Below are 18,124 nucleotides of genomic sequence, written 5' to 3'. Positions count from 1 at the left end.
TCTTCAGAATCTGTTTTTCTTACCACACAAGCGTAGTGAAGCCACAATCATTTGTTTGTTTTTAACAGCCAGTCGTAAATGGCAGCAGTAGCGAAAAAAGAAAGATGTCACCCATAGAACTGTGAAAAACTGCTTAAAGCTACATGCGAATACCCTTCTGTGTTCTGCGTGGGCGGTAGCGCTCTGGCGTACGGACTAGGTAAGGTGCCTCTGACAAAGAAGGCGTGCGTCAACAGGACAAGGTTGATTTGCTGATAGGGAGACGGGTTATCAGCACGCGCCGCTTATCGCCCGTGCCGTCAATCAGAAGCTTGACACCTAGGTCGCCACCTCAGTCGCATGCAAGGGTGGCCGACGAGGACTACGCCGCCATGCGGGTTCTGTGCGCGCTGCTACTGGTGCTGTTCGCCGGTAAGAATTGACCACTCCCTTTATGTAGACAGGCACGCAGGTGCGCAGTTCTCGCGAAATTTGACAACTTTGGAATGTGTAGCGATTCGATTCCAGGTGCAAGAACGTTACTCCTCTGATGCCATTGTGGAGAGCTTCTACAGTACGACCGGAAAGTCGCGTGTTTGAAAATAAACGTCTCTCTAAGTTGGAGCTACACTGCATTTCCCCATCAGCATGATAGCACGAAAAGGAAACGAAGACGCCAATGCAACAGATACACGCCTCAAGACGTCTGTAGTAGATCGCAGTTCACTGATCTACTGACAAGGCACATTTATTAATTAAAGAGACAAATAGCTACAAAAAAGCTGTAATTTTACAAAATGAGACTTCTACTATTTACCAACGTAATCCTCACCAATACTAACTCACTTGTCTCAACGATGAACAATTTTGCTTATACCAGTTGCAACGACGTCTGCTTGTTGTTTGAGCCACTTTCTCACAGACTGTTTCACCTTCTCGTTGTTGCTGAATTTGAGTGAACCAAAATAATCTCACTTTTCATAGCGTTCTTTCAAGGGTCTACACAGTTGAGTCTTGTTCCCTTGTGTTTTGTGTCGTAGCGTTAACTCTTTCCAGATCCTTCTTGCACTCATTTTGCGGTACTTCATCTTATTACAGATAACGTCACGAACTGTGGGCAACGCTTAGTGCAACTGCTTTCGCTATACGTGTAACAGTAATAAGTCGGTCTTCACGAATAATGTCGTCAATGCGGGTTTGCCGTGGTGGCCAAGCGGTTGTAAGCGCTTCAGTCCGGAACCGCGCGACTGCTACGGTCGCAGGTTCGAATCCTGCCTCGGGCATGGATGTGTGTGATGTCATTAGGTTAGTTAGGTTTAAGTAGTTCTAAGTTCTAGGGGACTGATGCCCACAGATGTTAAGTCCCATAGTGCTCAGAGCCATTTGAGCCATTTTGAATGCGGGTTTGAAGCAATGGAGTTGACACTCCAACTTGCCGGCCAGGATGTTGCTCATCCGTCACTGGGTTCGACCGGTTTTTGAACTTTTTAACCATTTATGGATATTTCTGCTGTTCACCCTACTGCAAAACTATGGGACTTAACTGCTGAGGTCATCAGTCCCCTAGAACTTAGAACTACTTAAACCCAACAAACCTAAGGACATCACACACATCCATGCCCGAGGCAGGATGCGAACCTGCGACCGGAGCGGTAGCGCGGTTACAGACTGTATGCAAAAATCATTGAAGGATCAACGAATGTTATTCAACTAATGTGGAAACTTCAAGTGGGCACACCATCATTAAATGTCATATTGAGGCTATAAACAAAACAATTTTTATCCGTCGGCCGTTCTTAGCTCGTCCCTGTGACACCGAAGTAATGTCATAAAAGTATAAAACTCCTCCAACTAACTGTTTCATTCCTACATCAGTTTGTGCATTTAATGACTGAATGTCCCTAATGTGACGTTTACGCTGCTGAACAGTGTTTCGCCAGTCTTTCATATGCATGTGCTACAGACGCTTTTTTTGGGAAATCCAGATGTCACAAAGTCGAACAATTGAGCTATAACAAGATTAATCTGCTGTTTCCGGGAATGCGGATCAGTTGCTGACAAGGAGACGGAGATTGGGCATTTTGGTGGACTCTCAACCAGCTGAGGTGAAGTATGTGATGCCGCGTTCGCCTTCAAAACGTCCAGTGTCAGACATCGTATGGTAGTGCTCAGAAAGTGACGCAGAAATTAAAGTTTTATGCATATCGTATTCATAGTGAATTTTTGGCGCAGGATAAAGAAAAGCTTACAGCGTAATGTACATGGTTCCGGTCATTTGTTGACATCCATGGAATCACAGAAGTGTGTCGTGTTCTTTGTGAGGTGTGGTTTCACCTTATTGGATAGATGAATAGCCAAAACACAAGAATTCTGTTAACCGAAAATTCACATACACTGTCAGAAAATTGGAGTGTTGTGTGCCGTATCAAAAATGGTTCAAATGGCTCTGAGCACTATGGGACTTAACATCTGTGGTCATCAGTCCCCTAGAACGTAGAACTACTTAAACCTAACTAACCTAAGGACATCACACACATCCATGCCCGAGGCAGGATTCGAACCTGTGACCGTAGCAGTCGCGCGGTTCCGGACTGAGCGCCTAGAACCGCTGTGCCGTATCACGACGTTCAATAGTTGGGCCCATATTTTATTTGAAACTTCACTGAACAGTGTCGTGTACACAGTTTATTTCACTTCTAGAGGTAAATAAACTATTTGTTGGTTGCAGAAGGACGGTACCACTTGTCACACATCTGATGAGACGATTCGTTTCTTGAGCGAAATCTTATTAATCGGATCAGTTCGAAAGGATTATGGCCCCCACGTTCTCCCGATTTAAAGTCTCCATAATTCTTCCCGTGGGACTATATTAAAGGGAGGGCGTATAAAAACGCACTATACACACTGGCGGAACTATAGAGTAACATACGAGGGGCGTTCAGAAAGTAAGCTCCGATCGGTCGCGAAATGGAAACGACTATGAAAATCCGATAAAGCTTTGCACAGATGTGTTGGGTAGTGTCTCTAGTATAACCCCAGTTAGCATCACGTCGCTCTTCTCATTTCTGAGCTCGCAGTGAGTGCGTAAAGATGTCTAGAAAATAGTGTCTGCCGCCAAGTACGAGGGCCTGGTGAGAAATTTCGCCTGAAGCTATGCAGCTAACATTACATAACTGTCGTGCTGTTTCTTCTTCACGACAATTCTCAGCCGCATTCTGCAGGGGCAATGAAGATGCTCCTGCATCGTTTTCAAATGGAAATGTGAGATTACCCACAATACAGTCCGCAATTGTCTCCCCCTGAGTTTCATCTCTGGTCACATGAACCGCTGCCTTTGAAGACAACATTTTGACACAGACAACGAGGTGTAGGCCAGCGTGGAGAATTGGCGGAAAGCACTGGCGGCTGCCTTCTATGATGAGGCTATTGAAAAGTTGGTACAACGCTATGACAAAAGTCTAAGTCAGAACGGCGACTACGTAGAGAAGTAGCTGAAAGGTGTAGCTAATTGTTACAAGTAAAACATTTCTGATGTTCACTGTGGTTTCAATTTGGCAATCAATCGGAGCTTACTTTCTGAACAGGCCTCGTATCAACGGAGTTTAATGTTCACTATCGACGCACTCCGTATACTTCGTCAATGAGTTCTGTACATGGGAACCATTTTGAACGTTTGTTATAGACAATGTGTATGATGTTATGAAGTAAAATAAATGATGATAATCACTTCAACCATACCTGTATTTTGCAAAGCAGTGAACGGCGGAGGGGAAGAGTGCATACTGCAATAGTGTCATTTAACCCTATGTCCATTCCGTGCACTACTGGGTTGTGGAAAGACTGGCTAACACTGCGTTTCTTACTAAGCACAAATTATTCAGATTGTCTTGTCATGGTAGCTGCGCTCGATGTTCTTGGGAGAAGTCAATAAGGTCCTTGACTCGGTTTGTATTTATAAGACGAATCTCTTACACGATGCCCAACTTCTACCCTGTAGCTACTACCAATGGTGGTCTTTTCTGAGCCGTTCACGCATTCACTGAAAAAAATCTGCGATGAGTTGCATAGTTCTTAACCGGCCTGTTTAATTGACCGTAGTTGGTAACGATCTAATTGAACAATAAGACACGATTTGCAAAGGGTCCTCCTGGGTGTATTACATATTCTTAGGATTATTTGTACCAGTATGTATTCCCTACAACTAGACTTACGTGGTTTTTGCACCTTAGAGTACTCCGGATGAGTGACTGATTCGCCTACTTATGGACAATGAATTCGACTTGCTGATAGGAATGTGAACTGTCCATGTTGTGAGACACGAGAAGGCCTGCAGCTGAGCGAGGCTCGCCGCACTTCAAAGTGATTCGACCTTCCTGTGTACAGATACATGGTTCGCGTATACCGTCAAAGAGCTGCTGCCATTATTTTCCGTGCCATTTATATGTACTGTGAATCGTAAGCGTCCTGTAAGACATTAATGAGGCACACCGGACGCTAAAGGCCCTTCTTTCTGTCTTTTAGTTGACACTGACAGATTGACCTATGTGTTCTAAGAGGCCTTCAGTTCAAAGCAAGTACATCCTCCGATATTCTGCAAGGCATTATTTATGTCGCTGATGGAATATCTGAAATGTTTCAAAGTAAACCAGTAACCGTGCAAAGGTCCTGGCGAGTCCTTCGGTACCGACCCACTACTGTGCCATTCTCTCACAATGGAAGCATTGGATGCGGTACGAAGTCGGCCAGCATACCGCTCTCCTGGGCGTTGTCGGTTTTCGTGACCAGGAGCCGCTACTAATTGGTCATGTAAGTCGTTAGCTGGCATCACGAGGCTAAGTGCACCCGGTTCCAATCCTTTTACCAAAGAAAGATCCCCAGCAGTTTCGGCAATCGAACCCGGGTCCTCAGGGCGACAGCCACCTGCGTTGAGCTCTCAGCTACGGAGGTGGACGAAATGTATAAACCAATGGCGAATTGATACGCTAAGTACGTGAGCTCAGTGGCAACTCAATCAGCGTGTACTGATACTTTTTCTCTCATAACGAAATCGAAAATTTTAGCGTGAAGTTGGTGTTATGAGACTGAGTGTGGTTCGAACATACTAGCACATGATGTGTTCTCTTCTGCTGGGTGTTGCAAAGCGAGAGATATATTTTTATACTGTAATATGTATTACTGATTTGTCTTTCTATTCTCTTCGTTTACTTTAGTGTAATGTGACACATTAGGAAATACCAGACACAAGTACAACGAGATGAACTTGAACCCATTTGTAAGGTTGTTTCGACGATTTTTGCAAGGAAGATGGAAGGTCAAATTTAACACCTCGTCGCTATCGAATTTTCTACTGCCTCAGGAATTAACACCTCAGGAAAATAAGAGGCAAACGTGAGGAGAGGAACTAGCGAATCCGCTGTAGCCTCAGGCCCTATTGAAGAAACCATACCAGAAATAAAAAACCGGACAACCTGTGTCAAAATGGCAGGGCAGTTACTGGGGCATCAGTCTTCATGAATAAGGAAGCAGCTGAAAACTGTCCGTTCTGATCCTCAGCTGGTTAATTTCAGTGAGCTCACAGTAATATATTGTGCTGGTCTTTTATAAACACACAACAGATCACAGCTTCCGACCGAATGCCCTATGATCATTTCCTGTACATTTTTCACCATGCGGTCCATCACCATTCTTTCCAACTGTTCTTCATTTCTTTCGTTTAGCATAATGCTGTAATACCTATATACTATATGTAAGGTGTAACAGTTATCTGCGGTGACTGTAATACCTGAAACTAAATAGATACTGTGAGTAACGGGTATAAGTGCAGTTATTTATATTGGAGACTGAGGATGGTGTGCTGAAGTATGTTTTTAGGTTGGTTAGTACATCCAAGTACAAGGGGCAAGAGCGAGCCATTAATGATTATTTTCCCCTAGGCAGCAGGCCAGGTGTTGAAGTGTGGGCGCAAAACGGTTAGTCTATAATGACAGGGTAATCCACTTAGTGGTGCAGTTACGACCCTGCAGAAAACGTCAGGTCGCAAAGTTTGCGACGAGTTTGTGGGAAGGCTGTTCGACACGGAGAAAAAACAAGCAACACACTTATGTGTGTACGTATTAAGGTACCACATATAAAACTATCTGCACTTATACCCGTTGCACGCCGTATGTAGGTTGCAACTAAATTCCCTGTACAGGGTTACACCAAAACAAGAAAAACGTCCAACAAACATGGGCTCAGAAGTGCATACCTTAACAGCTATGAGCACTTGTTCATCTTCGATACTGTGAACCATATCTCTTCTAATGCAAGCTCTTTGCTTTACATATTCTGGGAGCAGGTAGTATGGATCAAAAGAAGAAAGAAATCAGTCGGTAAACATGGACTCTAAAATGCATTCTTGAAAAGCTGTGAGCACTTATTGAACTCTGCAACTTAAGCCACATCTCTTCTACTAAGAAAGTGTTCATAGCTCTTATAGTATGCATTTTAGAGCCCATATTTACCAGACTTTTTTCTTTTGTTGTTGTAAGAAACCTGTCCTCAAAGTCCGCAAAGGAAAGTTAGTTACATCTTGTATGTGCTGTGTGCTCTCATTAGTATTGTTCTCTTGCGTGTGCAATATTCAGGGGGAACCCGAACTTCCCTCAAAATTTCAATGATTGTTGAGCGATATTTTCTGAATAGTTCGGTATAAGGAACTCGTGGTCTCAGGTGGCTGGTAACAGAATAACTGCATTTCGTTCGTTTTCTTTCTTGCATTTATTTTTGCATCTGTGTTGCCCTGAAAATACCCGCTCAGCAGCGAAAAGGTCGACAGTTTGAGCCATGTGTCCTGTTTGGAAACTAATTCGTTCGATTCACCCACGGTGCGTGCTGTTGACAACAGTAATGCCCTCTTGACTCTGTGCTCTAAAGCTTGCATTCAGTACGTCTCCGTCCTATCTCGGGATTGTTTCTCCGGTACTGTTAGGTGTATATTAATAATGATACACTGCAGTGTGAATGGGTTCGCTTATGAAGAGTTGGCTGATACGCATTGCTTATGCCGGCCGTGGTGGCCGAGCGGTTCTAGGCGCTACAGTCTGGAACCGCGCGACCGCTACGGTCGCAGGTTCGAATCTGCCTCGGGCATGGATGTGTGTGATGTCGTTAGGTTAGTTAGGTTTAAGTAGTTCTAAGTTCTAAAGGACTGATGACCTCAGATGTTAAGTCCCATAGTGCTCAGAGCCATTTGAACATTTTTTTTGAGCATTGCTTATGTGGCTACAACGATGGGATAGCGACCCGAATAAATCATAATTACATTATTACTATCTAACGAGTCACCAGTGACCATGGGTCCCTTATACAATACTCAGAAAATATTCCTGAACAACCTCCGAAATTTTTTACATTAGTAACCACAGTACTAAACTTGTGTCCGTACTAGGCCTAAAACCAAAATGATCGTCTCCTAACCTACCTCAATTTTGTTTCCTACTCTTCAACATAGAACTGTCATTAGTATTTTTGAAGTATATCTTGATTGAAATCTAATCTTCAGTTCACATTTAAGTGCTTGGCAGAGGGTTCTTTGAACATTTTGAAACGTCCCCTTTTAAAATTTATACACGACTGTGCTTAAACTGACACACAATATTTTTTTTTAGCGCAACGCAATCTGACTTTCAATAATCTCTACAAGAGAATGGCCCTGACTAACATTAACCTGTACTTTTCACAAATCACTTACCTCACAAAAATCTTGGTTACTCCCACTACTGCAATACCGTCGACGCCACTACTGCCAGCTAAATAAAAGATTCAAACTATGGAAGGCACTAACTACTGAGCCGGCCGAAGTGGCCGTGCGGTTTAAGGCGCTGCAGTCTGGAACCGCAAGACCGCTACGGTCGCAGGTTCGAATCCTGCCTCGGGCATGGATGTTTGTGATGTCCTTAGGTTAGTTAGGTTTAACTAGTTCTAAGTTCTAGGGGACTAATGACCTCAGCAGTTGAGTCCCATAGTGCTCAGAGCCATTTGAACTAACTACTGATAGGGATAGTTAGCAAATGAAAGATATTAATAGAGAACAAACAATGTATTTACCTTGATATCATATATATATATATATATATATATATATATATATATATATATATATATATATATATATATAGCAGTTCATGACAAATTTCAAAATTCCGCCATCTCTCTCCCCACATCCACCACTGCTGGCGGCTCACCTCCAACTGCCAACGCTACGCGCTGTTCACAGCCAGCTGCCTAACACTACAATGGCGAGTATTACAACAATGCAAACTGGCCACAGGCTGCACACAGTACAGCCAGTGATTTTCATACAGAGGTGGCGTTACCAATAAAAAAACCTAAACAGCCTACTTAGATAGCCCCCATGCTCCCCACAAAAAATTTTACAAATTGGTTTGGGCAGTGGCCAATACAGATTTGAAAAAAATTTTCATAATTACAATAACAAAGAAATCAAATGCACACACTTATTGATACAATGTTGGTCAAAAGCTAAAATTTTCTCACAGTCCATAAAGACAGTCCTGATCATTCATCACAATAACATTTCAGTGTTTTTCTCAAAGTCTGAGCAGTAAAAGAAAATGCACACGGAAGGAGTGGATTTCCATGCAGTCTTGAAGAAGTAGCGTTGTCCTTCCAACGGAAAGACAGTGCTGACTCTTGACATGCTGACAGGTAATGGGCCACAACAGAGCAAACCCACAGCGGAGTCAGTCGAAGTTTTGAAGAGTATTGGTGGGTAGGTCATCACAGAGCAGACCCACTGTAGTCCTGGTAGAGATTACGGTATTGGTGGGCCACCAGAGGTGCAGACCCACGGCAGTCCTTGTAGAAATAATGGTATTGATGGATCATCAAAGATGCAGACCCACTGTAGTCCTTGTAGAGATGGCCAGCAGCCATCCGTTGTGACTGTGCAGGTGCACAATCACCATTGAAGAGTCTTGCGGATAATATAGCAAGTCCATAAACCACCACTTGTCCACTCACAAAAAAATTTGTTTGAAATGTCCTTAGAACCAGCAATGCTGTTATCCAGTCCCTTGCTGAATTATTAACACACGTGCAAACACTAACAGTCCCTACTTCTCACATATTGTCCATATACTATGACCAACAGAAACGAGTGCAGTGAAATGATACTTAATTTGAAGAACTGGTGTCAATTACAATATTATAACATGAGAATACAATTACAAAGGTACAAAATACATCACTAAAGAACATAACAGTACAGATAACATTTGTAGTAATATGGGCTTTACAAAAGAATAGAAATAACATATACATCAGTGTCACAGGAATTGTGACATAAGTACATACATGAAAGATCAGAATAACTTTTCGAATATCAACTTCACACATGAGCATTAAAACAAAACAGAACAAATAATGTTTAAACATCTTTACAAAGTAAGTAACTTATTATTAATGCAAATTATATTTGAGGATAACAGTATTCCTCATCATAGTGAATGTAACTTAGTATTAGAAGAGAAAAAAGGTCTATGAAACAGTACACAGAGACAGGAAGAAAACAAATACACAAGGGTACACAAACACATAGTGGGATAACACAAGGAAAGGACAGGGTTTCTTTTACTGCAGTATTTTTCAAACAAAACTTTCTTTACTTCTCGGAGATCTCCCATTGTTCTTCATTATTTCCAAAAGTCCTATCTATACCTGCTTTCTGTACTTTTCTCGTATAGCTTCTCAATGCATTTTTTCCAATTAATCGCTACTCATTCTCTTATAGGCTACCCCCTCTTAAGCTAACTTATATCTACTGAGCTCAGATGCTAAACTAAGGGTCGAGGCAATGCAGCAGCACATAAAACAATTAACGCAAACAGCAATGATCAAAAATACAAATGGCGAAGCAAGCAGCATAAATTACAACTAACATAAGGCAATGAGCAGCAAACAAGAAAAATAAATCAGTAGTAAAGCTGGCTTAACAGAGTAACGCAAATTAAAATTCAGTAGCACTATGCCTGACAAACAGCAGCAAAAAAATGAAATAACGTATGCCTAAACATGACAAAGTTCAAGCAGAAAAAATATTACACTAAAAATAGCCATGTCTAATACCTATGTCACATCTTAACACTAGAGTGATGCATCACAATAACTTACTCTACCAAAAAAATTACCAAGTAGTTGAAAAGAAAATTATGTATGCAGTTCCTGTTACTAGTCCCTTCTTATTGTTCTTTCCATTCCAAGAGCTCCTTTTTCGAAGAATGTGGATCATAAAGTAATTATTTAATAGATCTGTTGACAGAAAGTGTTCACATTAGCAAATGAATTTAATTTTATTTTATGAAACCAATGCTGCAAGACAGCTGGAAACCAGATATCAAATGAAATAAGCAATTATGCAAACCAAAGCATAAAAATATCATTCAATAGTCATGTGACATTTCATAAGTTAGTAGACATTCTCTCAACTCATATAGATATACACTTGTCCTAATCAGGTGTGCAGATGTAAGAATGTTTCCAAGTTATTATTAGCGTGTCGTATTTACAATGCTTTCTACAAAGGAATGTCAATAGCGAGGATAATGGCCTCCCTTTTTTTTTCTACCTGTGCCGCTGAAAAGGGCTCGCAATAATGGCTTTTTCTCCAGGCGTCTGACACACCTGGCCGCTCAGCTGGGTGCCCACGACGCATTACGTGCAGGTGGTCACTGAACTTTCTTACCGAAATATTTACGACACCAGTTTCCGCTACAGTGACAGTCTCATATAAATATATTTCACAGGTCAAGAATTTGGGTTACAAATCTGTAGAAACAAAATCCTATAAATATAACAGCGTCCAAAAAATTTTAGCCAGCATTGTGATACATTTACGCATTTACACACATTTCCTACCTCTTAAAGTACGATTCTTGGTTTCCAACAACCTTTTTCACAAGTCAGTGTCCCTAACCGCTACTCATTACTCCTTACCTTATTACACATATATATATTCGTCGATGCTTCTTTAATATTTCATTATATGAAATATGTAGCATAATCAAATTCCTCATATAGCATCAGCTTCTTGACCATAAACATACCTCAGCAGCATAATACACATCGTCGTCGTAAAAATAACATCATAACACCTCAGTCAACTCTCAAAATCGTCGTAGCTTCCTCCAATAATTTCAAAACCTAAAAAGAATTCTCTGCTCATATCAAAAGTGTTATCTACCTCAAACGTACTTTAAAATCATGCTCCCTTACCAAATACATCTTTCAAAGCTCTCATAGTATCACAATGGTTCCAAAAAAATATGAACAGTTCACAAAGTACAGACAAAATACAATTTCATAAGTGTGAAGTTACCCAACTGTGTAATTACGTAAACATCTGTCACTAATGTAGTAAAAAAAATGTTTGTTTCTTTGTTAAATAATCAGATAGCTGTGTAATTTATGTGTTAGAGAAATATGGTACCGATGTGTAAAGTTGTATAAGCAAATACCATATTAGCTAGGGCTCCTTGTGCTTGCCAAACACATGGTACACAAAGTAGGCGTGTACCCCCCTGAGGATTAATGTAATTATACCCTCAGGTGTTACAGATTACAGCAATGGAATGAAATGTATCACGGAAAACTTTCTTTGCAATTCAAAAATCTTTAAAAATAAATGTTTTAAGTACAAAATTAATCACTCAAATACGTGTCCTGTAGCGCTAAACTGTCCGTCATGTTGTAAGATAATCTCTGTGGAAGTCTCGTAGTTATCGTCCTCTGAAAGCTAAGTTCTGCAGAAGTCAATGTACTTACCTCATGATAAACAAAAGTGAAATGCTTTGCGTATAGATATCTTAGTTATTACGCTTATTGTTGTGATGAAGAAAGTACTGTGCTGTGACGTATTGTTGTGCCACAGAAAGGGCTGTCTCACTAATTACTGAAATGGGACTGCCAGAGTCAAGTACTGCCGTAAATTTTACGTCATTTACTGTAATGTGAATCACAGGATATGCAATGTTGTTATGTTTTACGTCGTGTTCTTGGAGTAAGATGTCCCTAATGTCTTCCATTTTTACGTAATTACTAGCTACGGCAGCTGCGTCGTTAGTTTCATACGTGTTTTTTGTGGCTGCCTGCAGTATGAGTCATTGCCTATTGTCTCTTTGTTGGCGCGTGTCGTTATTGGGATTTGGAGACCTAACTTCTACAAATTCACCGTGACGAAAGGGCCCTGCCCTGTTTAAATCCCGCCAGTTCTGATGCAATTCAGGTCTGTCGTTACGATTACATCGTCTGTCGTCATGTTGGTAGTTCCTGTAGTTTCTTTCTTGTCGGTTAAGTGGTGGAGAATTTCTCCCTGAATCGTAACTGCGCACTGGACCGTTGCGTCTAAAGTTATTCTGTCTCCCGTAATAACAATTATTTTGGTTCCCATATTGTCTGTTTCTCTGATTGTCTCTGTAATAGTCATTACCGCGGAGAGGTGATCTTTCCCTGTAATTATTACTACTCTGCCAACGGTTGTCATACGGGTGGTGTCTGTTTTGGTCACGATTTACGTTATAAGAATAGCCTTGTCGTGTATTATTTCTGTCATCGCGGAATTGTGACAGATGTGACCTGTAATTGTTGTGCTCCTGTTCCCGCGTTCCCCGATTGTCAGTGTCAATTTCCAGTTCTTGTAACAGTCCCTGAAAAGCCTCAATGTCTTCTTTGCAACGTCCTGCTAAAATAATATGTCGTAAATGTTCAGGTAATTTGATTAAGCAAATGCGGATGAGTTCTGAGGGGCTGTATGGGTTTGACAGGTACTGATTCTTGTGCAACATGTCTTCAAAATATTTCACAAGACTGGAGAATTCAGATTGTTCGAAATGTTTCATCATTATGATGCCATGTTTTACTCGGTCTTGTGTAGCTTGAGACCAATATGCTGAGAGGAAGGCATGGTAAAATTCTCCTTCACTGTGGCAATCGTGAACGACCGATCGCATTCTTACAGCTGGTTCATTCTCTAAGTAGCCACACATAAATTCTAATCTGTGTTCTAACGACCAGTTGGGAGGAAAACAACGAGAGAATTGATGGAGCCATGCTTGTGGATGAATGTCGTTGCCAGAATTCTTGAATGTTTTGAATTTACGTGTAGTAATGAATAGCTTATAGTAAAAATCATCATGTCGGCAAGTCGCATGTCGGTCATTGTTACGTCGTTTCGGCGGTTCCATCTCAAAATTCGATGTACCTTGCCAATTTCTTTCATAATTTCCGAAGTGCCCTGTGTTGTTATTTTGTGTCTGTTCCGTATTTCTATGTCCCTCTTCCCGTACTGGAGCGCGAGTGTCCTCTGAAATATGTAATTCTTGTATTACTTGTGCCAAATGATCTTGTACTTCCCGGATTTCTCTTTTGTACTGTGTATTGATTTGATTTTGATTTTGTTTGAATTTTCTAATTTGTTCATACTCTTCTGTGTCAGTGAAGGCTACAGGTGTTGTGTCATTCAGATCATCATCTACCTTTGTAGATAAGTTAGTGACCTGATCCGAAAGTTCGGCTACTTTCTCCGATAGTGAACACATTTCCTCAGTGTGTTTTTCTGAACCAAGTTTCAGAGTGTCCATTTGTGTTGAAATCGGATATACTGTGTCCTTCAAGTTTTCCTGAGTTTTTGTAAGTTGCGTAACCGAATCGGTAGATGCAACTGAGTCAAATTTAGCTTGCAAGGTCTCATGATTTTCATGAACAGTAGTTTGCAGTTCTTTTATGGCTGCTTCGTGATTCTGTAGTGCATTTTCATGACGCGAAAAAATAGGTTGGAAATGCTCACAAATTTGTGTTTTTACGTCATTACAGACTTTTTGACATTTCGATTCAATGTGATGTAACTCAGTAGTTAAATCCTCACGTGTTTGTTCAAGAGTTTGCTCCAATGAGTCTAACTTTTGAAGATTTTGTTCCATTGCGTCTAACTTTTTAAGATTTTGTTCCATTGTGTCTAACTTTTGAAGCTTTTGCTGTGTTTGTCTTTGATTTTGTTCCACTGTGTCTAACTTTCGACGATTTTGTCCCATTTGTTGCATTAATTGCAATAATAATGTATTAGTGTCTGGAATCTGTTTCTCTATGCTTTTTTGCAGTGCATTTTCACCGGCAACATTCACATTTTGACAAGCAGAAAATGTGTCTTGACTCATTTGAGAAAACGGTGAGGACCCAAAACCTGAGTCTACAATATTTGCAAAATTGTGTCCTGTCATTCCCGATTCCTGAGGCGAGCTGTTGCCGACCGATCGATCGATAATGCTTCCCTCTTCACTAATTGTTTCACTGTCCACGCCATTGTTTGCCACCCGCTCCATTTCCCTATGCACAGTTACCAAATTACTACTTTGAATGTCTGTTAATTCATTACACGGTGGCGCTAACACACTGCTTTCGTCTTCGCTGTCATTTCTCAATTTACTTTGGAGCCTAGTGTTACGTTTTTCACACGCCATTATTGTCACAATATTTCACACGACAACACAGAAAAACACAATTTGAAGAGCACAAATAGGGGAACACATTAACATAGCACTGAAAATAATATCTAGTTAATTGCAGCTGCGAAATACTTGGTGCAAATCTACATGCGTGCCACACCTGTTTTACTGTACAACAATGAAAGACTGCAACTACAAAGGAGATTCTCTCTACAATTACGCGCTAGCAATAAACAAAATCTACACTAATTACACAAACTACAAGAAAAAATCAGAAGATTCCAGTGAGGTATCCTCGGCTAAGGGTCGACATATGAAACGTCCCCTTTTAAACAATTTATACACGACTGTGCTTAAACTGACACACAATATTTTTTTTTTAGCGCAACGCAATCTGACTTTCAATAATCTCTACAAGAGAATGGCCCTGACTAACATTAACCTGTACTTTTCACAAATCACTTACCTCACAAAAATCTTGGTTACTCCCACTACTGCAATACCGTCGACGCCACTACTGCCAGCTAAATAAAAGATTCAAACTATGGAAGGCACTAACTACTGATAGGGATAGTTAGCAAATGAAAGATATTAATAGAGAACAAACAATGTATTTACCTTGATATCATATATATATATATATATATATATATATATATATATATATATATATATATATATATAGCAGTTCATGACAAATTTCAAAATTCCGCCATCTCTCTCCCCACATCCACCACTGCTGGCGGCTCACCTCCAACTGCCAACGCTACGCGCTGTTCACAGCCAGCTGCCTAACACTACAATGGCGAGTATTACAACAATGCAAACTGGCCACAGGCTGCACACAGCACAGCCAGTGATTTTCATACAGAGGTGGCGTTACCAATAAAAAAACCTAAACAGCCTACTTACAATTTTCATACCCTTTTCTTACCGTTCCACTGTCTAACAGCGCTTGGGAAAAATGAACACTTAAATCTTTCTGTACGTGCTCTGATTTCTCTTATTTCATGATGATGACATTTCCTCCCTGTGTAAGCTGGTGACAGTAAAATATTTTCACATTCAGAGGTGAAAGTTGGTGAGTGAAATTTTGTGAAAAATTTGTTTTAATGATTACGATCCCGACTCGCTTATCACATCCGTGACACCCCTTCCCCTCTTCCGCGACAACTCAAATTGAGCTGCCCTTCCTTGAAATTTTTTGATGTCCACCGTCAATCCTATTTGTTAAGGATTCCATACAGTACAGCAATACTCTAGCAGTTTAGAGACAAGCGTAATGTGGGCAGTCTCTTTAGTAGACCTGTTGCATCTTCTGAGTATTCTACCAACAAAACATTGATTTGCCTTTCCCAGATCATTATTTATGTGAACGTTCCAACTTAAGTTGTTCGTAATTGTAATTCCTAGGTATTTAGTCGAATTGACAACCTTTAAATTTGTGTGATTTGGTGTGTAATGGTAATTTAGCGGATTGCTCGTTGTACTTATGTGGATGACTTTTTCTTACACTGGGACAACTGCCACTTTTCGCACCATTCAGATATTGAATCTAAGTCATTTTGAGATTGGTCTTGATCACCTGATGACATAACTAGACTGTAAATGACATTAACATCTTCAAACATTCTACGAAGGATGCTCAGATTGTCTCTTAAATCGTTTATCCAGATTAGGAACAACAGGGAGCTTGTAACACTTCCTTTGGGAACGTCGATATCATTTCTGTTTTACTAGATTCTTTTCCTTCTATTGCTACGTACTGTGACCTTTATGAGAAGAACTCTTAGATCAAGTCGCACAGCCGAAGTGATACTCCATAGGCACGCTATTTGATTAGTAGTCTCTTGTGAGAGACGATGTCAGTTTGAGATCCCCTGTCGATAGCGCTCATTACTTGGTGATAATAAAGACATTGTTGTGTTCCATAAGAGCAGTATTTTCTGTCCTTGCTGTGTGTCAATAGACCGTTACCTCCGAGGTAATTCATAGTGTTCGAACAAACTATATGTTGCAAGATCATACTGCAAATCGACGATGGTATATGGATCTGTAATTCAGCGGATTACACGTATTTCTTTTCTTGAGTATTGGTGTGATCTGTGCATCTTTCCAGCCTTTTGTTATGGATCATTTGTCAGACGAGTGGTTTTATGCGATTGTTAAGTACGAGGCTATGATATCAGCGTACTCAGAAAGGAACCTTATTGGTATGCTATCTGGACGAGAAGGCTAGTCTTTGTTAAGTGCTTTAAGGATATCTGCTAGTAAGTAACTCATGTTGACAGATGCTTTCGATTCGAGTACTGGAATATTTACTTTGTCTTCTTTGATAAAAGAATTTCGGAAAACTGTGTTTAACAACTCCGATTTAGCGGCGCTGACATTGGTTATATTACCACTGCTATTCATTTCATCATAATTGACTCGCAAGTTACCGGAACGGCCTCACATCAAAAGAGTTGCACCAGGCTGCCGAATACCTCGGGTGGGATATCGCCGCTAAAAATGCCATTCGATCGTTTCATTTCAACACTGCAATCGTGCAGAGAGAGTACTGGTGGCGTCTTGTCGCTGATGTAATTTACGTACGATGAGAATCTCTTTGGATTTTCTGTCAGATATAGAGACAGAGTTTCATTGTGGAAGTTGCTGAAAGCATCTGGCACTGACGTCGGCGCTAAGTTTCGAACTTCTACGTCTACGTGATCACTCTGCAATTTACATTTAAATGCGTGGCAGAGCGTTCATCGAAATACACTCCTGGAAAAGGAAAAAAGAACACATTGACACCAGTGTGTCAGACCCACCATACTTGCTCCGGACACTGCGAGAGGGCTGTACAAGCAATGATCACACGCACGGCACAGCGGACACACCAGGAACCGCGGTGTTGGCCGTCGAATGGCGCTAGCTGCGCAGCATTTGTGCACCGCCGCCGTCAGTGTCAGCCAGTTTGCCGTGGCATACGGAGCTCCATCGCAGGCTTTAACACTGGTAGCATGCCGCGACAGCGTGGACGTGAACCGTATGTGCAGTTGACGGACGGACTTTGAGCGAGGGCGTATAGTGGGCATGCGGGAGGCCGGATGGACGTACCGCCGAATTGATCAACACGTGGGGCGTGAGGTCTCCACAGTACATCGATGTTGTCGCCAGTGGTCGGCGGAAGGTGCACGTGCCCGTCGACCTGGGACCGGACCGCAGCGACGCACGGATGCACGCTAAGACCGTAGGATCCTGCGCAGTGCCGTAGGGGATCGCACCGCCACTTCCCAGCAAATTAGGGACACTGTTGCTCCTGGGGTATCGGCGAGGACCATTCGCAACCGTCTCCATGAAGCTGGGCTACGGTCCCGCACACCGTTAGGCCGTCTTCCGCTCACGCCCCAACATCGTGCAGCCCGCCTCCAGTGGTGTCGCGACAGGCGTGAATGGAGGGACGAATGGAGACGTGTCGTCTTCAGCGATGAGAGTCGCTTCTGCCTTGGTGCCAATGATGGTCGTATGCGTGTTTGGCGCCGTGCAGGTGAGCGCCACAATCAGGACTGCATACGACCGAGGCACACAGGGCCAACACCCGGCATCATGGTGTGGGGAGCGATCTCCTACCCTGGCCGTACACCACTGGTGATCGTCGAGGG

At 41.8% G+C, this 18,124-nt stretch overlaps 1 protein-coding gene across 1 annotated transcript in view; it reads left to right on the top strand.

Annotated features, from left to right (window-relative positions):
* The first annotated feature begins 313 nt into the window (after nt 1-313).
* LOC126198796 (uncharacterized) overlaps nt 314-18,124 on the top strand; it is a 148,527-nt gene continuing 130,716 nt past the window's right edge. The window contains exon 1 of the mRNA XM_049935365.1: nt 314-411. Within this exon, the coding sequence (XP_049791322.1) occupies nt 372-411 (40 nt within the window). The 5' untranslated portion in view covers nt 314-371. The remainder of the gene's footprint in view (nt 412-18,124) is intronic.

Source organism: Schistocerca nitens, chromosome 8 (assembly GCF_023898315.1).
Source record: "Schistocerca nitens isolate TAMUIC-IGC-003100 chromosome 8, iqSchNite1.1, whole genome shotgun sequence".
Taxonomy (NCBI): domain Eukaryota; kingdom Metazoa; phylum Arthropoda; class Insecta; order Orthoptera; family Acrididae; genus Schistocerca; species Schistocerca nitens.
Note: the sequence above shows the minus strand (reverse complement) of the source record. Positions and strands in the feature narration are given on the sequence as shown.